Source organism: Symsagittifera roscoffensis, chromosome 6 (genome assembly GCF_963678635.1).
Source record: "Symsagittifera roscoffensis chromosome 6, txSymRosc1.1, whole genome shotgun sequence".
Taxonomy (NCBI): domain Eukaryota; kingdom Metazoa; phylum Xenacoelomorpha; order Acoela; family Convolutidae; genus Symsagittifera; species Symsagittifera roscoffensis.
In genome coordinates this window covers 52,644,534-52,668,654 of record NC_087067.1, presented here as the reverse complement: position 1 = coordinate 52,668,654, position 24,121 = coordinate 52,644,534, and the positions used below count along the sequence as shown (strand labels likewise).

Genomic DNA, 24,121 nt, shown 5'->3' with positions numbered 1-24,121 from the left:
GAAGCCAAAAGAGTACAATTCATGCGTTTGGTTTCATCATTAAAAATCCGAATCGTAAAGCAAACAATTTATTTAGCATTTTCTGCATTTAAATTGAACGTCGTTTTTGGGTTAATTTTTGGTTGAAGACTCAATGTTGGTTTTGGCCAGTGCTCAAGGATTTATGCAGGTTAGAGATTACGAATTCGCAAGCAAAGAAAAGTTATTTGCACTTTTTAGTCAAAAATATTCCTAAGTTTTTGCAAAGATTTACCTCAGGTAAATTTGCAACTGGGTAAACGTGAAGCCAAAAGAGTACAATTTATGCGTTTGGTTTCATCATTAAAAATCCGAATCTTAAAGCAAACAAGTTATTTAGCATTTTCTGCATTTAAATTGAACGTCGTTTTTGGGTTAATTTTTGGTTGAAGAATTGCTCTCCAGGGCAAGTTTGCTAATGGGTGCAACAATATTGGAGTCGGTAAGTGAGCGTAACGGGATATTTAGCTTGCTTTCTATGTTCAAGTTTCAAATACACACTTGAAGTTTTGGGTGCAGAATAAGCAACGCAAAGTTTGCAGCGTTTAAATAGAGCGTTGATTTAACAGACCATTTTCGAAGCTCCAACACCTCTGTAATCAGGAGCTAGATTTTTTCTCTCTATATATGTTTTTTAAATCTAACAACCGTGATAGGTCCATCGCGTGCAAGTGCTGATAGAAAAAGGTCGTATAACAGCATTGATGTGGCAGTTTTCTTCCAATAAAGTACTTGAAAAAGTTGAATGAAAACTTGTCTGAATTAAGGCGGATTTTTGGGTTTTTGTTCTGATGCTCGTCGGCACAATTTCTTTTTACTAAATAATTGCTATCTGTAAGAAATTGAACTTGCTTTATCATCGACCTTTAACATTAAACCTTTAACTGTCGGCTTAGTGGCCGCTCGATAAACACTAAAAATTTATTTAATGCTCCGCTTTGCCTCTGTGATATTCTAGAAGTGAAAAAGGAGAAGAGCAAAACATGTAGGATTTTTTTTGATCTACCTCGGTCACTTGTTTTCTTACGTTTTGTGCATTCTGTCTCTAGGGCCCTTCTAGGCCGACTCGATTGACTCCTGGAGTGAGCAGAGGTCAGCCGGGGTCAGAGAGGGTGGACTTTCTGGACCTGTTGGAGAATATGTCGAGGAACTTCATGGATGACCAAACTACTGAGAAAGAACTTGAGGACGCTTTCAAGGTAGCCAGAATAATGATTTAAAAAATAACCATTTCATTTTGTCATCATTAATTTCACAAGCATGAGCAAATTGAATTTTTTTGCCTGCTCATTTTTAAACAACAGGAAAAATTAGTTTGCAGTTGGGCTTGAGTCATATTCAAAAGTCGGTGCCAAAAATCTCAAGGCAAAAAAAAACACGCATAATCGAAAAAAAGGGCACACACAATGAATCTAAAAGATTTTTATAGCTAACATGCAGTTTCTTCTACTACGCGAAATCAGGTAGCACGAAAAATCATCAGAAATGGTTGTGTGATACATCATATAAAAACCAATCAGTAGTTTCACACGACATAAAAGTATGCAAATAAGTTATTGTGTCGAGAAACACCGGTTTAAAATTTTTGATTTTTTATACTAATTGCGAGCGGGTTAAATTTGATGGATAAAAATTGTATGTTTCAGCCAAAAAGCGTTTTTGATATTCCATCTATCCGTTCCTTCTCAATAAAAAGTTTTTTTTTCATTATTTGTTAATCATTCTTTGAAGACAAATGTAATTGATTATTGTTAAGATACTTAAGTTCTAAACTTTGGTCTTTTTTCTCGGCATACCGTGCACAAAAACTGGTAAAAAGTTTTTTTTATGAATGTGGTCAAAACTTTCTGCGCTATTTGCGGAGCGACCGGCGCTTCTTGCTTAACTTCCTTTTTGATTGAAACTATACTTAAAATCGTCATGTCTAATTTCTGCCATCTCTGAGATTGTGGTGAATTTGAAAAATCAACTTTCTGCTGTTTTTTTATGGTCAATGAAACCGCTTGGAGAGAAACATTATATTGCTATGAAATTCAAGGCCATAAAATTGTAAAAGATCTGATAATGAGTTTATTCTGCCTGAAAATTACTGTTTATGGAAGAAGACGAAGAGGAAGAAGAAGAACTGTTTCTCTTCCATGTCTATCTCTGAGCTAACGAAAACTATAAATAATCGAGAATCTTTTCGCTGGGGGACAAATTGCTAGTTCTGTAATACTCTGGGAAATTTAAGCCAATCAGAAGGACAACTGAACTCGTAAATAACCATTTTACTAGTTGTTATAGCAAGTGCTAATGGAATTTATCCAGCAATTTTTTAAATTAGTTATTAGTGGCAAGCAAAGCAAGCTGATTTTCTGCTGTTGCAACCATTTTGCACTTCAATAAACCTTCAATGATAGAATATCAAATTCGGTTTTTCAAGCTTTAGAGTTGCATGCAAGTAAAACTTAATGCATGTGGATACATTTTTGGTTCCGCTGCTATGATTCTTGTCAATCAGATATGCTTCCGCTCATTAAGTCTTTAGTTTGTCAATAAGGTAGCGAAAACTAATCCTGCAACAAAACTAAAAGCTTTCAATTTCTTCGTTTTGAGTACACAGGTGCCGAAGCCAAAATTATATACACTTCCAGTGCGGAAAGTCGACAAAAAAATGGTTATCAGAATGATTGCAGCACATTAGTTTCTAATAAAATTTTTAAAATAATTTCTGTTTCACATAAATTATACCACAACGCTGCATTCATTGACTTTATCAGTATCAGAGTACAACAACAGACAAAAAAAAACGAAACAAGCATGGATTGAAAATATCTGTTTTTTTTTTTGCTTTTTCAATTCCTATTTAACGTCTGATAAAACAAAAAATTAAAAGCATGGTTATTTCAGCTGCATGACATCCGATTGATTTCCAAGCGTCTATGAGAAATGTGAAGACACATATATATCGCGATGATTTATAAAATATTTTGTAAGAAAAAAATAAAATCGATTCACGCTCAAAATTGATATTTCGAGGTTTTGCTTTTTATTCATTTTCAAATTCAGTTCATCTGATTCGCTAAAATGAAGGCAAGTTTCACTATCTAACAGCAAAAGGGTGAAAATTACAAAAACGTGATCCATTTCTTGTTTCCAGAGGAAAAAACTTTTACCTATTGATCCAGTTTTCTCAAATTCAGCTAATTGATCCAAATGGTGTCATTCATTGAATAAATGTTCTTTAAAATCTAAAAAATTTTCATTCGAGATATTTTTTACTTTGAAATTTACAAGTTGAAGTTTTCAAAAAGAAAAACTTTTTCTCTTGGTTTCCTTGCATTCATCGACTCTTTTCCAACTCTCTGTTGACTACCTTTCATATTGTTGATGTTTTCTAAATATTGCGCTGTTTATAAGAAAATCAGGATTTTATCCTTTTGTGCTTTTAATGCTTCAGCTCAAAATGTTTATTTTTGCTGAAAGATTTTATTCGGCTTACAATGTTTCAATTTAATTTATATGGTTAAAGTTTTCAAAACGATTTTTTTTACCTTAAGCTTTCAAGGCTCAGAAAACTTGTCAAGTGGTCGTTTTCCATTTTGGCAAAACTGACTTAATAGCTGGCATATTTGATTGAACACTATCGAAAACAAACGTTAAAAAATTCAGCGCCGCCTCTGTCAAAAAAATGACGTATTTCATTAAAACTATAAACTACTCATTAAAACTATAAAATAGATTAGATTCTTCTAACGTGATTATCGGATACTGTAAAAACTTTAAAATAAATTGAAAAAGATAGTCAAATTTGCGGAACTTATAAATTTGCAAAATCTACAAAATTGCAAAAGTTTTGTAGATGAGTAAATTTTATAAAATTGAAGATAATTTTTTACAACTGAGTTTCAAGCCATATCACCTGCTGAAAAAAATTACTAAATCTGCAGCACTTTTGCTATCGTTGATGAAGATAATTATTTAATGAAACATTAGCATAAAGAAAACTTCTTAATAATTGAAACATTAGTTGGAAAAACTTAGTTTTATCAAATTCAATATTAGGGCTCCAAGGTGCTAATTTAGCTCTTGATTGAAGTTGAATTATGAATATTTTGAATTGATAATTCTTTTGAAAAAAAATTTTCAGGATGGAAATTGATATGACACAATCCCTACAGAAATTTGAGCGTAGAAATCGATACTACACGAAACTTACTAAAACCTGAGCTAAGCTTGATAAAAAAATTATCACTAGGACTAATTATGAACAAGGAAATAAATTATTCAATTTATTTGCGACGAGCAGAAACACTTAAGTATTTTCTTTGATTTTGATATTCTCAAGTTTTCGAGCAAATAAACGGTCTACGTTTTTTGAGCGACAAATTTTACAGTGGATAAAGGACATTGCCGGCAAAAGTTACGTCAGATGAGTATGTCAAATTGTAATTTTTTAAGAACATATTTATTCACTTTGAAAATGTTAGGAATGCTCAAATAAGATAAATTTTTTGAAAAACTAACTTTTTTCCTTGTTTTTTGGGTTTTAAATTCTTGTTTTTTTGCACCGTCGAAAACGGCGCTCTTAAATCAAGAAACACAGCAAAATAAGCAAACAGTCGATTGACTTCGAAAAACAAACACAAATTTGAATTGAAATATGAAATGAAACTTGAAATGAAATAAAATCTGATGCGAATTCTCCTTCTGGCCGAATTTTTCGCTTAAAAACAATCCCAAAACTTGACACTGATAAAAGTAAATGATTATTAAGAACCCTGAGGTCGATATGATTTCAAATAAAACAGAGCCTATATCTTTCAAAATTTCTTCTGATTGACTTTTTTCAATTATTAATTCTCCTAATTTTTAATATCTAAATTACATATAATATGATTAATAGTGATTTTAAAAGTGTTTATTTGACGGATTATTTATCACGGATGTGGATCACCAAGATGTTTTGGTGGGAATGTCAAACAGCTCCATTCCTGCTCGAGGTTTCATGAGTAAAACAAGTGACACTAAGGTGAGCGAGTTACAAAAAGAAATTGATGGTCTTAAAATGATTTCGAGTGCTCAACAATTGCGCATTCAAGAGTTGGAAAAAAAAATCACCGGGACATGCAGGAACGATTGCGTGCTCAGGAAAAAATATTCAAAAAAAGATAGTATTATATCATTGAATCCTCGTTACGATGCGCGCAATGTGAGAGACGTAACAATGGGGGCCCTAAAAATTTTAAGTATTTTTTGGGTATAACAATTAAGTATGATGGTGTGAAAGCTTGCCATGTCCTGCCTGGTAATACAGGTATTTTCCTTCCCAGCGTAAAATGCAAATTCATTTACTTCGAGGACAAAACGCAAGTCTGGAAAAATAGAAGGATTCTTAGAAAAAAGGTCAACGCAATAAACCAAAAGTTTTTTATTTTAAATGAAAAATTGCCAAAAGCTGACGCGGAGATCAAAGCAACTGCTGTTTGTATAAGATTGGAGACGGCGATCAACAATTGCATTGTATCAGTTGCAGTTACTGGTGAAAATGGATCGAGTCAATAGCTTAGATGATCTTAATAAATTGGAACCAAATGCCATCAGAAGAGGAAAATTTGTTGAGGTTAACAAAAGCAGCAGAGTTGCAAACGATAGAGTCTCACCGGAGGGCAAAAAACCATATTTGAGCCACAAATAGACTCATAGACTCTAATCAATACACAAACTGAAACTTTTTGGTGAGTATTTCATACTTTGTGTTATGATAATACGAACGATATAATGAGTTGATGCTGAAGCGCCGTGCAACTCTGCAATAACTAAACTTGGTTATAATAATTATACTTGCTCTTTTTCCCTTTGACCTATGGAAGTGACTTTTTGTGTTTTTTTTCCATTTTTACAATTTGGTTTAAAAGTTCAAATAAGTCAAATAATGTCAAAAACAACTTAATCCAAACTTTTTTGTTTGTTAAATGTTTTTAGTCGAAATCTTTTTTTGATTGAAATCAGACTGTCAGTTCCATTTGCCCTGCTTGTGATAACGCGAGCGCTCCAGGTTGGTTGTGATAAAGCGACCTCTAAGCCTACAAAGGGGCTTATGGACTTGTTATGCGAGTGAATTTTTGTGTGCTCTGTGATAACGTAGAGTTGACACTAAATGAAAACTTTTATTTTTCATCTTGAAATTAAAGTTTACCTAAGCTTCATTTCTATTGTTTTTTTTTTGTTTAACTTGGATATAAATGAGGAAACGTCAGGTCTCTACAGTGAAGAACTGCAATTGAAAACAAGACAAATCAAGAAACTTCATGTTTCGAAAACAGCAAAATTAATGATTTTGCTTGCATACCAGAACAGCATATGAAACATAGGGATGTAGAAGGTAAAAATTTTAAGGCCAACTGAGGGAGTTTGTGATTTTTTAACCTTCATTTTTGTTTTTCCTATCTCAGATCAACAAAGACACACAAAGCAGTATATCATGAATACCACTGAGCAGGTTCTTTTGCAAAACATTAGATCGATACCAAAAAACATAGACGAATTTCAAGATAGCCTAACTCAACTAACTTATTTGCCTAGCGTTATATGTTCAACCGAAACCTGGTATTCCACCAAAACAGAATTTCAAAATTTTCAAAACAAAAGAGTATCAACCTCTCATTGAAAAATCTCGTAAGCGTGGGGGTGGAGGCGTATGCGTATATACCAAATGTGGAAGAAATTATGAAACAATAAAGAGAACAAGATGTAACAACATTCAATTATTAAGCGTCAAAATTACAAATAAAAAACTAAAAAAATACAGATTTTACGTGTGTTTATATTCCTCCTAGCGTGGCAAAAACTCGGTCACTCCTTATACCACAAAAAGTTTCGGATGATATTATAGTAGCACCATCTACACATCATTTACTTTGTGGTGACTTAAACATTAATATTTTAAGAAAAAGTAAACGACTCTCTGAACTTATAAGTATATTAAATGGAAACGATCTTTTTCTACAAAAAGGAAAACAAGCAACCAGAGAAACAAAGGCCAGTAAGACGTGTATATATCTGTTTTTATCCAATGTAAAAAAAAACAATAACATCTTCAAAACATCGGTAACTGATTATTATGGAGTAATTTCAAACGCAACATAACAAACATGCAAAAATGAATTTTTCATTACCAAAACCTGACCATGGTACAAATGTGAATCGGAATCTTTTCTGAAAGAACTAAATGAGTCTTTATATGAAAACTTATTTGATGTTGAAACAAAAAATAACCAATTTATTTGCGATGAGTTTTTTTATTGTTGAACGAAAAGCTCAGAAGTAACATTGAATCATTTTCACCAGAAAAACATCGATTAGAAAATCTTCGAAGCTTTGGGTTTATAATGAATTGAAAAATTCTGCATCGAAAAAAAAAACGGTTTAAAAAATTTTGATGAATTCAACGACTTCTTTGCAAGTGTTGGACAAAAATTGGCGGAGAATTAAGAGTCAGAAAACAAATGAACTTAATGTTTTTAGCTGACATAACGCAATGTGAAACTTCAAGCAAAATCGAATCGCTAGAAACCAAGTTTAGCTTGAATACTTATGGACTTAATCACTATTACTTGGAAAAATTATGTCCAGTTTTGCTCCCAGTTTTGACAAAATTTTACAAAAATGTTTGGATAAACAGTTTCATAATTGCCAAAATTAAACCTTTTCGAAGAAGGCAATGATTTAGACCCATTAAATTACAGGCCAGTTTCTCTTTTACCAATTTTAGACTGGGTCATTTATAGCAGAATGAACCAATATCTCAATAAGTATCAATTCAAACCAAATTGCCAGTTTGCGTTCAGTTCAAAAGGAGTACAATTGATGGGCTGATAACCCTAATAGAAGAAAAGCGTCAAGATTGGAACTTTAATACCACGAAAACACAGTGCACATGCACTGACCTTAAGAAAACCTTTGGTACAGTTGACCACATTTTTTTACTGGAGAAATATGACGCAGATGCTTTTCGGTGACCTGTTTTGGACCTTTTGAAATCTTATCTAATAAACCGACAACAATACGTTGCCAATAATACCAAACGCTCTCAAACTAAAAATGTGAATTATGGAGTACCACAGAGATCCATATCAGGCCCGCTTTTTTCATCATTTATATAAATGATATTGAGCTAAATGAAAACAGTGAAAATAATCTGATTTTATATGCAGACGACACTGTCATAAAAACAACAGCTAGAAACAGGTGAACACCAAGAAGCGTTGGACAAAACAGAAAATTGGCTAGAAAAAGCAAGCTGACCTTAAGTAAACATAAAACAAAAATAATGATAATATCTAAGAAGAGCAGCGGAAAATCAGATGTAAAAAAGAATTGGAATAATTATTAAAGAAAAACAATCGTTCTGATACTTAGGTGTTTAAATTGACTCTAAGCTTTCCTTTACTGATCATATTACAAAAATTGAAAACAAATTGTCGAGGTTTTGTGGGATGTATTACAGGCTGAGGAAATTGTTAGGTGAAGATCAACTCCTGAAAGGATATAACGCTTATGTGAAAACCATTTTACGGTATGGGGTTTCGGCCTATGCTTCAACAGACAAGACGAAATTAGAAACAATCGAACTTAAAATTAAATGGCCTTATAAAAATTATTTGTTTTAAGAGAAGACATGAAAGCATCGAAGAACTGAGACAAAAACGGAAAATAAACTTTATAAAGAAATTACATATCTACGAAATTTCAAAGTTACTATGTAAGGTTTTAAGATAAGAGTGCATATTGGCCATTGACCAGGAAGCTGTAACTGAGAAAATTTTGAATACAATTTTGAATAAGAGAGTTTTAACTAGGCAGATACCTGTTCAATCAAAGTGTAAAAAAAAACTTCGGTAAAAATTAGAATTAGAAAAGTTTTCAACTTTGTTCTAAAATACTACCCAATTTTTGAAACTAAGATTCGGAGCTGCGCAAAATATCAATTACAAATCTTCGACCATGAGTTTTCGGACAATTTTATTCCTGGAAATTATCATTTGGTTGAATTCATTTTTGAGTAGTAATAATATTTTAAAAAGAATTTCATGTTAAGGGTAGGTATACTGCTGAAGTTTTCCCCTTTTTCGCTTCAATTTTTTTTGCTCATTAAATCTTTAAATCTTTTTTTAATTGATTTCTTGATTAACTATCGATATTAAAAAATAACAGAAGTCATAGTAGGATCAGAGGCGCCTGAAAACGGGCTGCATAGTTTCACGGCGTTCTCGCAATGAGAATTCGTTTGGTTGTAAATGTAGTAACTTTCACAATGAATGGAATCTAATTTGCAAACAATTTATTATATTATTATTATGATTATTAATATATTTTTTGCTATTTCTAGTAGCTGAGATTGTTTTTTGATTTTATGAACCGTTAAATGATTTGCACTGTACCGTCATAATAACGTTTTGAACCGTTATTTGAAATTATAAAAACTTAGCGATCTGAAGTTTTTTTGCAGCTCTCTCATGTTTTGTTTTATTCTTTTTCAAAGTTAATCAAAAATGTCGAGAAGCATAGAGCAGAACTCGAGGAAAGAATATTTCAGATTTTGTCAAGAACTGTTCTTTGAACCGCAAAAATGTGATAAAAACCTGTGAAGATAAATGAAAGTGAAGCGATTGTGTGTACTTGGCTACAAAAAACAGTATCTACAGCAGAAGACTCATTCTTGTTTTAGATATTGAAGCCGCAGTGTCGCGGGGGTAAGTCACCCGCTGATGAGCTGTGTTTCTCTGACTTTGAGAAGGCCTACAGACGCATGGGGGATGATTTCGGACAGGTCATTGCCCTCGAGGAGGTGGAGGAGATATTCCAACACTTTCAGGTGAGAAAGAAGTGTATTGAAACAAATAGAACACATGAATTCAACTTACACAGCGAGGTTGGTTACGTCTCCCCAAACATGACCATTCCTTGAATTTTTTGCAGACTTCGTAGGTTTTGCGGATACAGTTATCAATCTTAAAGATACATAAGGAAAAACATACATACATACAGGGGCGGATCTAGGATTTTCTCGAGGGGGGGGCGAATTTTCAAAAAAATTTCGGAAATTTCTCCGACCTTCTTTTTTTAGGTCGAGCGAATTGATTTTTCGAGCTCTCCCTAAGCACGGCTTAGGGCCTGTTTTAGACAAACTTTCTGCGCCGGAGGCAAAATTTTGAAAAAATAGTCTAAAAAGCGTATTTAGGCACTTTTTGGAAAATTTTGACCAAAAAATCGCCTTTTTTCGGCGCGTGCTCCCCCCTCAAAATTAATATATATTGGCGCCAAAGGCGCCTTTAGAAAAATTTTAAGGTCGGTCGGCCAAAATTGGATTTCCTGAATAGTACCAAAGGTGGGAATATCCCTGAAAGGGGGAGGAAGGTGTCCGCCCCCCCTAAATGCGCTCCCCGTCCCCGCCCCCCCCCCTAAATCCGCTCCCCGTCCCCCCCCCCCCCCCTAAATCCGCCCCTGTATACATACTTAAAAAAAAAATACACAAGTGTATGAATATGTTTTAAAAAAATTTTGAACTAACTAACTGATCTGAAATAATTTTTGTCGGCAAAATGCTTTATCCAAGGAAAAATTGGTCGCTCAAAATATTTAGGCCGTTTATTTGCCCGAAAACTTGAGAATATCAAAATCAAAGAAAATAAATTTATTACCTGTTAGTTGAACTTTTTGGAACCTAAAGGGTTTAAAATTGTACTGTTTACACCAGCAAGCTTGCGAGCGCTAGTATATTAGTACGAACCTTCGTTTTTTTCTAACCTAACCCTCAAAAAAGTGTTCATTGAAAGTGTTCATATTATATGCAAATTTCACTGTCGCATTGGAAATAGCATAGCATCTGTTCTCTGCTCTATTTGTGGCCTGTGTTTGTGAATAATGAGGCATCCGTGGCTGAGTGGTTAGTGTGTGAGACTCAGAATATTTAGGTCGCAGTAGTTCGTAGGTTCGAATCCGACGCGTTGCCGCTTTTTTAAATTAATTCAAGGCTTATTTCTATTTTTTCTTATTGCAATTTATTAAGCAGCCTTTTGTCGTGTTCGCAAAGCGCTGCTGTTAATTAAGGCATGTGTTAATTAGGACATGACTCGACTAGGCCTATTTGCCTTTTTGATGTGCTTGCAGATCGCAACTATATAAATTGACTATGTCTATTGAATAATCTCTGATATTGGAATTATTAATTATAATGATCAAAAATTGTCAACAGAAATTGTCACACAGAGACTTTTTGTCGGGTTAACAACTAGTTTAGCAGAATCACTTGAACCATTTCATTTTTGCTTCATATGAAATCAATAGTCAGATGTTGATTTGAGCACGTGGCGAAGAGCTAACGCACTTGTCTAGACACACAAAAGTCATTGGTTCGAATCGGGTCAAGACCAGTTTTATTTGTAAGCGGAAACTTTTCCGCCCAAAAAAATTGTTGTAGGACTTCTGTTTGTCTGCTTTTTTGTCGATTTAGTTGCCGCAGCACCGAATTTGACTAAAATTTGGGCATTTTTCTTCAAATTTGAGTTCCAAAAAATTTTGCTTAGTTTTAGTCTTTCGTGTCGGCTAGTTTCTAGGTTCCGCTGAAAAATTCGGTTTTTTTTAGCAATTGGAAACTTCTTTGTAAAATTTCTAATGGTGTATGTGAGATTGTTACAGAAAGTTTTGGTCTTTTTGCAATTTGCAATTTTTGTAACTTTTTTGACAAAAAAAAACAAATTTTTGAAGGTTTTATATTCTTATTTTGATGTCTTTTCTTTTGCTGGTAATCCTAGTCCTTCTTTTCTGTATCGGAGGTGATGCGAAAACCACTTTGCCTGAGTGTAGTAAGTATTAGGAGATTTGGCAATTCAGTATATTTTATTTCAAAATATCAAAAAAAAACTTAAAATATCTATCAAAAAAAATCTTAGTAGTAAACTTATCAAGGTTCTAAGTCTTCTTGCTCAATTTATTTGCTCGAATTTTGACTAAAATCAAAAAATCATAATTGTTATTTGTAAAGTTTGAATAACCATCGAAAGAGGTTTGAAATTACTTATAATACTAACATATAATTATGATTATTTGTGGTACCTGATTTTGTGCGGAAAGTTTTTTAAAAGAGTAGATGTAAAAACACACTTGAAGACAAATTTTCTCCCATTTCCAGAGGTCGGAACAGAAAACTACCGTTTCACAAACTAGAAAAGGTTCATTTTATTTTGAAAAATTTATCTTTCTATGATTACGGCAATATTATCTATCACAAAATTTAGAAAAGGACAAGAAATTAGAAATAAAAACAATTCATAAAATTTTGAAAAACAAACCATTCGTACATTTTTAAATATACGTTTTTTCTTAGCATTCTACGAAAAACAATACCCAAAACAAACGAAAACTTCCAAAAAAAGTCGAATCAGAGAAATTTATATCAGCGAATGCTTGTTAAAAATGGAGAAGAAATAAAATGAAGAATTTTACATAGCAAAGATTTGTTAAAGGTCAAAAGTTCAAGCAAAATTCACAGCAAAAACAGGTGCCTCTTTAAAAATATCAACAAAAAATCGTTTTTTTTTCAAATTAAAAAAAAATTGTTGTCTTAGTGCTTTTGAGGAGAACTTAAAGATGTAGCATACAAAATATCTCTCAATAAATTTATAAACAACATCAAAAAACTTTGCTTAAAATGAAAAGAAATGGAAGAACTATTTTCGAATCTCTACTAAAGAAGCCGAACGTTGTTTAAAGCAGGAAAAAACTCTTGGCAGAACAAAGCTGACTAAAAACAGCAAAGTTCATCTTATGCGTAAAAATTTCATTGTTACGACCACTCAAAAAGGAAAAAACTTTGTCTTGGGGTGTGTTTTAGTGTTTTAGTGCTTTTTCCTTAAATTTCTAAATGCAAAATTCGGTAGCACAAACAATCATAAATGAGGCAAGTGCATATCCTTATGATGAAACTAAAGTGTGCTTACGACGAACCAGTATAAAACTTTCTCAAAAATGTCTCAGTGTGCAGTCTAATTTGGAGGGAATAAAGCGAGTGAGCCGGCTGATAATGGGGCAATTATCTTTCATTTGACCAAAAAAACTCAAATTTTCTCCACTAACCATTTTTTGAAGTTTATAAGCGCCTCCACGTGAATAGAATTTTAAAAGTTAGAGTATTCTTTTAATATTTTGAATAAAATTGCTGCAGAGTCTGTCTAATTTTCTTTTACTATGAAAAATGCCTAATTTTTTTTTCCAGGTTACAAGTCAGGATATCACAATTACATGCAGTAATCCATTTGAGAAGATCCATTTGGATATTGTAGAACTGAATTTTTAATATCTTTTCTATGAAACCGACGTTTTCATTTGAGGCCATCAGACTAACTCAGTAGCTCATGAAAAAGTATCAAATGCTATATAAAATCATTCAGACATTTCGGGGACTTTGTGAAAAGACGCGAAACAACAAAGGGACGAAAAATCAGTCTGCGATTGTTTCTCTTTGTATCATAATCCGTTATAAGTGATATAAAATCAACAAAATCGAATTCAAAAAGCTTTATAATGAACTTGATGCTTGGGAAAAGAATGGATTTTAATCAATTTAATTTCATTCTGCTGTCTGGGGGAGACATCAGAGTTGATTACATTAACAGCATATTAGACCAGGAAGATCCACCATGACCGAGGTTTTTTATCTGACTTAACTAGGCATACAATCGAAAAGTAAATATTTTAAAGAGCGTTTTTTTTCACTACAATTACATTGAGCTACCATTCAAAAAAATATATGAAAAAACACTGCTCCTAGATCTGCAAAAATGCCTTAATTTTCAGAATTTAGAAAATGCGAACTCTTGCTAAGCTTCGATGTATTTTTTGGTTGAGTTTGGTAGATTTATCATTCATAAAATTACCTTAAAGCGGCTTATTAAATGGGAATAACCATTTGGAAACCTTCAAAGAACGTCCTTTCAAAGAGATGAAAAACAGTTAGGATCAAAATTTATGGAGAGAAAAATTGTTAAAACTTTTTCTAGAAATCAAAATAAACAATAAAGGATAGCCGGTTACTGTGGAAGTAGAACAGAATGTTCTGACCATAGACTTTAAAAGCACAAACACAAAAAGGAAATTTCGAAATTAGTGTCATTTTTTCTGAGTGGTGTGATAAAAGTATCTTAACGAAAAACTAAAAGTTGGGGATATTCGGCAGTCATAGTAAAATAGGCAAATTGGACAACATTTTTTGAAGACTTTACGAGACTAAAACTAAAATCCAGCATAAATAAGCTATTTTAAACAGCTAAATTTGAGCAAAAATAAGCCTGCTCACTGGATTTACTTGCTCAAAGTAAGACGACCAATCAAAGCTTCAGACCAGTTTTTCTCGACAACGGGAAAGTTTGGAATTTTTTTAAATGTGGTTCGAATCACGACTGAAAGTGATTTAATCTGATATATCACTCAACCCAGTCCAATGATTATTTGGATACCTGAGATTTTGCCTGGAAATCAAAGAAACTAAAAAACCTATCAAAAACCTAAAACACACCCGAATACTAAGTTCCTCCCCTTTTTCAATGGTCGGAACAAGTACCGCGAGCAGTTTCTTCTTCAAATTGTATTTTTTGGGGCATGATAAGATCTGAAAATAGACTAAAGCTTAGAAATTGAATAAATTAGGCCTAATTGATTTCAGTTGTCTTTCTGTTATCCGGTAATTTTCTTATTTTTTTCTTAATTTGTAAAGAGGTTTTTTATGCCTAGCAAGCGCTACATGAAGCTTTATTTTTTGTCTGGAATAAAAGTAAGTTTTTGACGAAGGCTTTTTGGAAGACATTTCGTATTATAACAGTTACTCGCTGCTTGTTTTATTCCATCGAGATGAAGTTAAAAAAGCAGTATAAAAACTCTATTTTCTCGACACTGAGAAGACACTGTGAAAGCTTAAATCACGACAATAAGGGCTGTAATATGATATATCATTCAAACCATTCTGATGATACATTGCGGTGCTTGACTTGTGGCTAGTAAAAAAAAACGTAAAACAGGCAAAGTTCCTTCCCACATTCAGCGGTTGAAAAAAGAAGCGGATACTAGCCACTTTTTTTTCTACAACTGAATGGGGAAAGAACTTTAACTTTGGAAGTGGTACGTTTTTCTATTATTCGTGGGCTTGATTGATAGTTACATTTTTATAGCTTGGGAACCGCAAGGAATCGCGAATTACTGAATGGCACGATTTATTGGCATACAAGCATTTTTTTCTAAAGTTAAAAACAGGTTATCATTTGTTGTATTACTATGAAGCTGCCATTTGTGAAATATAGAGTTTTTTAAAGATCTATGGAGCAAGTTTTTTTGAAGTTTCCTTTAAATGAACATCAACAGCAAAGATTACTTGTCTTGGAAAATTGTAAAACGACCATTTTACTATGTAAGCAATAGTTTTCAGTTGTAAATTTGAGAAACAACCATTTTGCAATTTACATGAAGAGTTCTTTCTTAGGATTTATAAAAAATAATAATAATTTGTAGATCAAAAAAGTCCTTGTTGAAAATACAAAAAATCAAAACAACTGCTCTTGTAAAACTTGGAAAAAGAAATAATTTTTAGAGCTAAGAAGAAACGAAAATTTCACTATATAAAGAACAAATCAAAAGCTGTTAGGGGGAAAAATGAATATTTTTTTAAATAAAAGATTATGATTATTTTTTGTAGATTTAAAGAACAGCCTCTGTTAACAAAAAGCAGACGATAGATATAAGAAAAAATTAGCAAAATGTTAGGATAATTCCCCCAACTGAAGTTGTTTTGATAGCCTCATAACTATTGTTTTTTTAGTTCCCTTGCAGTAGTTGGAAAACTCTCTTGAAGTTAAAGCATACATGTTTCAACCCTAAAGTAATAACTTATTTTTAAATAAAATACTAAGAAAATAGTATAATAGTGTTCGGGCCAGCCGCGATGATCAAAACCTTATCAACGCCTTCCTAATTTCTTTTGTGATCATATCCATGTCTTGTTTGACTTCTTGGCTGAATTCGGAAAGAAAAGCGAGTTTGTTCCCATTTTATATTTTTGGTTCTAAGGTCAAGAGGAAGAACAGCGGCCAGCCCCCGACCGAAGACACAGAAGGGGGTGCACAGCCAACAAGTGATGGAGCAAAGGGACCACCGGGGGAGGGGGAGAAGAAGGAGAAGGAGAAAGAGGGGGGCAGTGAGTCACTGGCAGTGGGTAATGACAGACGTTCGGCAGTGGGGAAAATAAAGATTCGAGAGTTCATCAAAACTGTCAGTCAAGACAGCAATTGAACTTCTAAAGACATGAAGTAGTCTGTAGTTTCCATCCGTTTCACTTTTATCATCTTTCCCCATTCACTACTATACATGCAAAAAGGTCTTTGCTCAAAAAGAAGATTGATTGGTAAGATTCGCTAGTTTATAAGCGTACGCTTGAAATTGAAACCAGCAAAACTTCCAAATCAGAGGATGAAATTCAAGCAATTTCTTTAATTTCGTGGTCCAGAAGCAATTTTAAGTCGAGCTCAAAGCAGAAGCATAACAAATTTTGGACGAGAAAGTCGAAACATAAATGGACCACCTCGAACCGGGTGGCAGTTTAGAAGAAACAAATCACAAATAAAACAAAATTTGAAGTCAATTAGCTTCATGGGTTGTCAGTAGATCGCATCTTACCAAGAAGATAAATTACTTTTGCAGTCAGATTTCCCGTAAAGTAATGAAGTGAGCCAACAAGATAACACTCGTTAGACAGTTAACAGACTTTGTAAATTTTAGAAAAAAAACTTAAAAAATGGTCGCCGCAATTTACAGCATCTATTGCACTAAAACAGTAGTTCAGATTGGTCTTCGAGCTGTTATGGAGTGCCTGTCAGTAGGCCTCAAACATGTAACAAAAACTGTATGAGCCTGTGTAAAATGAATGCAAATCTAAATCTAACAAGACTACTTTATCAGGGCAATGCCCTGGGTGTTCAGACTGCTTTTTAAGGTCTATGGAGTAGTGTTTGAACAAAGTGAAAAAATTTGAAAGGTATTTCGAGTTTCTTTGAAAATAATCCTCCACACGCTATGTAATGTGTAAAAAAAGACTGTCCGTATATATCAAACCGATCCGATATTCTCTGAATGTTGAATATCCACAATTTAAGAGTGGTTTGAATGATCTTATCAAATCCTATCCGGCTGTACTTTGAAAGATACGGTGATCCACTTCTTTACTAACACTTTTTGTTTATTTAAAGGTCGCGGGCCGAGGTACTCGACTCATGATTCGACGGAAACGGTCGAACGATGTCTGTTTCCGAATTTTTGAGTCGCATAATGTCCGTTTTCGTCTTTACCGGACATTGTTCGACTTATCACGACTTTGTTTGACCTTGTTCGACTTTACCAGACATTGTTCGACTTTGTTCGACCTTGTCCGACTTTATCGGACATTTTTCGATTTTATCGGGAATTAATCAAACCGTCCTAACTTACGACGAAACTCGAACACCAATTGACCGTTTTTGTCAAATCAGTTGTCGAAAATCTCAGCCTGGGCAGCAGAAAAATATAATAGAAAGAGCCACTAACGTAAAGATCGTAGATAAGTGTAGCTTGGGTTGAAGTGTTTGACTTAACTAGAGCAAAAACGGCGGTTTTGACCGAATCGACTACAAATGGCTATGTTTCGACCAACTCGACCAAAATTGGCTATGTTTCGACCGACTCGAGCAAAGGAAAAATGTATTCGACTGTTCGTAGGAAATCAACTATCTTTCGAGCGACTCGACCGAAGTTGGCTATGTTTCGGCCGACTAGAGCAGAGGAAAATGTGTTTAATAGTGTTCGGCGCAAGCCAGCTATGATTCTACCTACTCGACGGAAGGAAAATGTGTTCGTCGCAAGGCAGTTTTGTTTCGACCGCCTCGACCAAATTGGCAATGTTTCGACCGTCTCAGCCAAAAAAACATGTTTGACCTATGATTTGACCCTGTTTGACCTATGATTCGATCCCATTCGAGCCATGATTCGACCCCGTTTGACCCATGATTCGACGTTATTTGCTTAGTTCGTCGGATTATTTTAAAATCACCTTTCGTGAGCTAGTAAGTGAGCCTCAAGGCACTTTTAGAAGCTTTCCTTTTGTTTGAAATATTTTGATATCTTTATGTAATTTAATTTATAATTTTTTTACTTATTCGCATAACGTACCGGTGAAAAATTGAGTGGGATTGAAGAGGCGGCCAAAGCTTATGCTTAAAGAGTGAAAGAGACACCTTCAGATAAATACAAAAAAAAAGAAAATATTTGAAGCACAATGGTTTTCTGTTTGTGCCGTTTAACAGGGGTGTAGCTTTTTGTGTAATAAAAAATCACATACAAGGCAAAACTATACGAGCTATTGCAGTCACAAAAATTTAGTCAGTAAAATACTCTCATTGATAATGTTGTCATGGAAATTGAAAAAGACCTCAAAAAACAAATGCTTGCAATGAACGAGAAGGATGAGAGCAGTGATGTTCACTACACTAGGTAGACGTGAACAGGGGTGCAGCCTGCTGAGGTAAACATTAAGATAAACGCACAGATGGCTAGGGCTGTCCCGGAAAATTTTGTATTGGACACCGATGAGAGTATAGTTTCTCTCGATGTGAAAAGTTTGTACACAAAATTTCCACTAAGGCAACCCTTTTGATATATTAGTAAAAAAGTGGACCAAAAAAACCAGGCCTCTATAAGTGACACCCAAGACAAGGAAAAAATTTTGTTAAAATTGGTCGTAAGCAAATTCACTTTAGAAGCAAAAAATCTGTGGTATATACAAAAAATTGAGCCTAGCTATGGGAACTTTCCTTGTTGTTAATTAAATCAGTTTGTGGCTTGACCCTATTTTACCGTTCACTGATGAGAAATTAGAAAATCAGGGGAACTTGACCTCCTTGGTTTTGAAAGCAAACGTGGACTCACGAAAACAGGTCACATGTGGTTGGTATCAAAAACCCTGTGACACAATACGAACAGACACAAGAGGAACGTGGTTGAGAGAACAGTTCAATGGATTTAACAGAGTATGTCAACATGAAAGAAATTCAATGAGACGTTGCATGGTAATCAAAACGTATGGTTGAAAATCAAAATCTTGAAAAATCGCAAAATGGGGTAAATTTACAATCACTAAGTAGAATTTTCGAAGGAAAAAAGTTTTGACAGTGCACCAAAACGGCAAGACGCATATCCTATTCTAATGTTACAATAGTGAGGAAATCCATCGCAATTGCTGGCATCGAAAGTGCGTCTAGCTATGGGAGCTTTCCTTGTTGTTATTGAAATCAATTTGTGGTTTGACACAGTTATAGCGTTTACACATTTATAGCGTTTTATACCTTATTCAGTCGGAGCCAAATCGGTTCGCATGAGACGTGGGACTACAAAATCGTGTTACAGCTTAAAGGCCACTAACAAAATACCCCCCATTCTAGAAATAAGAACATCCCCTTGGCTAGGTCTCTAAATACCTAAAACACTCAAATGCCATTAAAAACAAGGTTCGAAGCTTACTTTTACCATTAGTTTTTTAACAGTGAACCTTTCAGATGGATCAACCTAAAATCTGCCTTATCTCAACATAATCGTTTATAATAGACTCAAGAAATTAAATTCAGTACCCACATAGTGACGCGATTCTAGATATAAGTAATTAAAATAAGTTAAACAACTCTAGAAGATTTTCTGTAATAAATAGTTTTGACTCAAGAAGTTTAGTTTTCTGAACCATTGACCAGCTTGACTCGTCTGCCTGCCCAATCAAGCTTTTCTCTTGCCCAGCGATTAAACTCTTGGAGGAAATCGCGATGCTCTGTGTCAGGAACAAGACAACTCTTCTCGAATTGATGATTTCGGTAAAATTGCGAATAACAATTTTACTCTGGTATGATTTTTATCTACTTTACCGCAAATCTGATTCGGATATTCTGATTAAAAAAAGTTCTGATTTTCAGTTGTAGCGAGAAACTTGAGAATGACATGGTAGATTCGAAATTTTCAAAAATCAAGGTCAAACTTCCAGATATGCTGACTGGCACATACTCCCCGACTCAAGATCGATGTCCTCATCGCGCGTCGTCGTCATGTCAGTGAGTCTCCAGAATAATGAAGGTGTCTCAAGGTACAGTACCAGTGGTCATTAACAGAAGTTTCAGCAGATTCAACCATATCTACATCCCCAAAATTCACAGCCATGTTCAGTTGTCAGTCTATAGCTAAACAGCAATCAAAATCTTCATCCAACTGCACCCTGGATCTCAGCTTTATAAGCTATTTTTCTGAATTTTCTTCTGTTCATTCCAGTCAAAAAAATGCCAAATGATAGAAAAAAAATTGATATGTAAATAGATGTAGTGTATTAGATAACAATAATTTGTAGGTGAAATATCTTTTTTTGTTCCCTAAGATTTCACCTGACATACTTAAGTCCTAATTCCCTTCCATGTTCAAGACTCAAGAGTTCAACTCAAGAAAAGTGTATCCACCCGAGACTCAAGCAATGCTCAGGTAAGGTTTCTTGTTTAGATTTACTGCTATCTGCGTTTCTGCGAAGACCACGGGCAGGATATCATACAACTCTCGGGGATGCAATCTGCCTCTACTCGGATCGTAAACTGGTATAAAGACTTTTTTACTCCCCTTTCTACCAGAAAGTCCCTTAGTAGCGTCAAGGCCAGTATCACATCTTCAGGATCCACCACATTCCTTTCACTGACCCTCGGCACCAAAAAACATAAGTATTTGCCTGGAACCTGTGAAACTGACGGTGGGAACGCCGCCAGGCCTCCCAATCCAGGTCTCTGTCTGAACAGGAAATCCGCATTTTGATATTCTATTTTGAAATCTGCCTCTAGTCTGGTGTTGAAGCTCATATCTGCTTTTATGCAGATCGACTTGGTCCTGTCTGACCAGATGAAATCGCTGTCCGTATCAAGATGTTCTCCGAATACTCATCTGGTGTATCAAATTTGGTCTTGAATTTCTTCCAATGGTGGGCTCAACTACTTCCTGCTCCACCTTCAGACCACAGGTTTCTCTCGTTTAACTCAGTTTCTGTATCATCGAATTTTTGGTGTGGATAATTCCTACCCCCACTCCCTGGACAAAATTATTTATCGACCACCCTGTCAATGTTGTTGAGCTCAAGTTATCTGATGGTATTTCTAGTGGTTGGTCCGTCGCCGTCCAGCCAAAGAATGGTTTTTTTCCTTCACATGTTTGGCTACAGATACGTCGACTTGCTGCTTGCTTTGTTCCACCTTTTCGTCCGGCCAGAGGATCACCTACCTTAACTCGAAGTTACTATAGAGTACCTTCGCGTTCCAACTCTTTTTGTGAGTCTTTATAGTGGTCAATCTAGTCTCTGGTTAATCTAGTGTGACTAAATCGACGATGCCGATTGTATAGTTACAGTACTAAGACCCCCATTCTTACAATTTCCAACCACCACCCTCTATCTTCACCGACCCCTCTGTCTAACCTCTCACCTATCTAGCCCCGAACTTAAGCCAAAAGTTACCTTAAGCGCTATGGGTGCTAAGTCACTCAAGAGAAGCCCGTAGAACCTGTTTCTAAGCTCTGCTCAAGTAAAAGCGTTTCTTCAAAACTGTGGAGTGCCGCTTTTTTACCTTTATACCTATCTCCTATTGTACAAAACGAATTTTAACGATACCCGTTTGACCAAACAGCACACCCCGATGATGCCCCCTAATTGTCACCTTGCTCTGGTCGCCCTACTGGTCGTCTCTTCCCAGTAGCGTCCTCTCCTGATCCCAAGTTTGCGCCCTCCAAACCACTTTGCTATCCGTCTGGTCACCTCTTCCTGTGAAGTCTCCTAGTGAGTCGCCAAAGTTGCAAGGCTATCTGAGAACCCTTTCAACGCTCCGAATTTGGGCACCTGCTATAAGTCGCTATTTCGATCAAAACGGTTGGTCTTAATGTAAAACAGTATAAGTGTACTATCAGTAAAAACAAAGGTCTGATCCACCTAATCTGGAAATCAAAGTCACTGTCCTTTTTCATTTTTTTAATGGTTTTTCCTTCCTTTTTCTAACACTTTTTTTGTTTTTTTTGTTTCGCTTTTCGTCTTTTGCCTGTTTTTTGCTCTTTTAGTGGCCCCTCATACTCGGTTAGCTAGGTGTCCTATCAGAAAACTCACCGAGAAATTTTTTTACAAGTTTACTTGAAAAGCTATCACGGTACGACCAGAAGGTGGACACGTTCCAGTTGAACCGTACCACCTGCATGTAGCCCGGAGCTGCGTCAAGTGGGTTCAATTCCGTAGTCATGATGTCGTAAAACACCCAGGAGCGCCATAAAACACTATGTAAGAGTGTTCCGCATATGTCTTAAATGAGGTTAAGAAAAAAAGGCCCAATAAACATTGGCTCAAAGGTCAGGGACATTATCTCCTGTGCTTTTATGCTTCATTCAGTCGGAGCCAATTCTGTTCGCTTAAGACATGAGACTAAAAAATCGTGTTACTGCTTAAAGGTCACTACCGTAATACCCCCACTCTAGAAGTAAGAACGTCCACATAGATAGCTCTCTAAATACCTAAAATACGCGAATGCCGCTTAAAACAGGTTCAAAAGCTTACGCATACCATTAGTTTAATGGAACAGTGGACCTTTGATCCGTTTCAGATGGATCAACCTAAAACCCGCCTTATCTCAACATAATCGCGTAAAATACACTCGAGAAAATAAATTCAGTAATCACATAGTGGCGCGACTCTACACTTTAGTAATTAATATAATTAAAGCAACCTAAAGTTTTTGGTAATAAAAAGTTTTGACTCAAGAAGTCTAGTTTTCTGAGCCATTGGGCAGCTTGTTTCATCTGCCTGCCCAATCAAGATTCTTTCTTGCCCAGCGATGGTTCTCTCGTAGGAATTCGCGATACTTTCTGCCACGAACAAGACTGCTCTTCTCGGATTGATGATTTTGGTATAATTGCGAATAACAATTTCACTCTGGTATGATTTTGATCGACTTTCTCGCAATTTTGATTCGGATCTTCTGGGTAAATTATTTTCTGATTTTCAGTTGACGCGAGTATGACATGGTCGATCCAATTTTTTCAAAAATTACACTTTTCCCTCAAAATCAAGATCAAGTTTCGAAATTTGATCGACTGGCACAGAAAGTCAACGAGAAATCGCGTGGTAATCAAAGTTTTCGGTTGAAAATTTAAATCTTGGAAAATGGCGAAATAGAATAAGTTTACGATCATTAAATAGGATTTCGAAGGAAAAAAAGTTTTGGCAGTGCACCAAAACGGCAAGACACACCTCCTATTCTAATGTTACAATAGCGAGCAAATCCATCGCAATTGCTGGCATCTAAAGTGCGGCAAATAACAAATCAATTTATTCTCATTACATGGAAAGTAAAAACATGCCTGCCTTCCCTGAGAAGCCCTTTTGGTTTTGAAAAGGCCTAAATTGGTTTATAAGCTTACCTGATGTGGATTCAACAGCACTTATGATAGTCAAACGGTTCTAATTTCGAGGAGCACCGTAAAGAGAACCCGGCGGAGGGACGGCGTTTGCAGGATTGTGGTACAGTGTAACAGTCGCCTTCTTAAGTCACATATGAGATTAAAGAAAAATAGGCCCTATAACCATTGGCTCAAGAGTCAGGGACACTATCTCTTGTGTTTTTCTACCTCAAGCGGTCGGAGCCAATTCGGTTCACTTGCGATTTGAGACTAAAGCCCTTTTTACAGCTTAAAGGTCAGTACCAAAATACCCCCCACTCTAGAAAATAAGAACGCCCCCATGCTTAGGTATCGAAATACCTAAAATACACGAACGCCGTTAAAAACAGGGTCGGATTCTTATGTATAGTTAGTTTTGATTAGATAGTGAACCTTTGATGCATTTCAGATGGATCAACCTAAAAACTCTCCCTAACTCAACATAACAATATAAAACACACTCAAGAAATTTAAATTTGGTACTCACATACCGACATGACCTCTAGAATTGAGTAACTATACTATAAAGCAACTCTAGAAATGATGGTTAATTAAGTTTAAC

The 24,121-nt window shown here is 35.1% G+C and overlaps 2 protein-coding genes across 2 annotated transcripts in view; both read left to right on the top strand.

Moving 5' to 3' along the window:
• LOC134848152 (uncharacterized) overlaps nucleotides 1-16,508 on the top strand; it is a 44,034-nt gene extending 27,526 nt beyond the window's left edge. Inside the window, exons 2-4 of the mRNA XM_063865511.1 lie at nucleotides 1,068-1,217; nucleotides 9,731-9,877; nucleotides 16,117-16,508. Of these exons, the coding sequence (XP_063721581.1) occupies nucleotides 1,068-1,217; nucleotides 9,731-9,877; nucleotides 16,117-16,338 (519 nt within the window). The 3' untranslated portion in view covers nucleotides 16,339-16,508. The remainder of the gene's footprint in view (nucleotides 1-1,067; nucleotides 1,218-9,730; nucleotides 9,878-16,116) is intronic.
• The window catches only part of LOC134848149 (sister chromatid cohesion protein PDS5 homolog A-B-like), a 350,720-nt gene continuing 340,546 nt past the window's right edge, over nucleotides 13,948-24,121 (top strand). The window contains exon 1 of the mRNA XM_063865508.1: nucleotides 13,948-13,957. The gene's annotated coding sequence lies outside the window, so the exon portion shown is untranslated. The remainder of the gene's footprint in view (nucleotides 13,958-24,121) is intronic.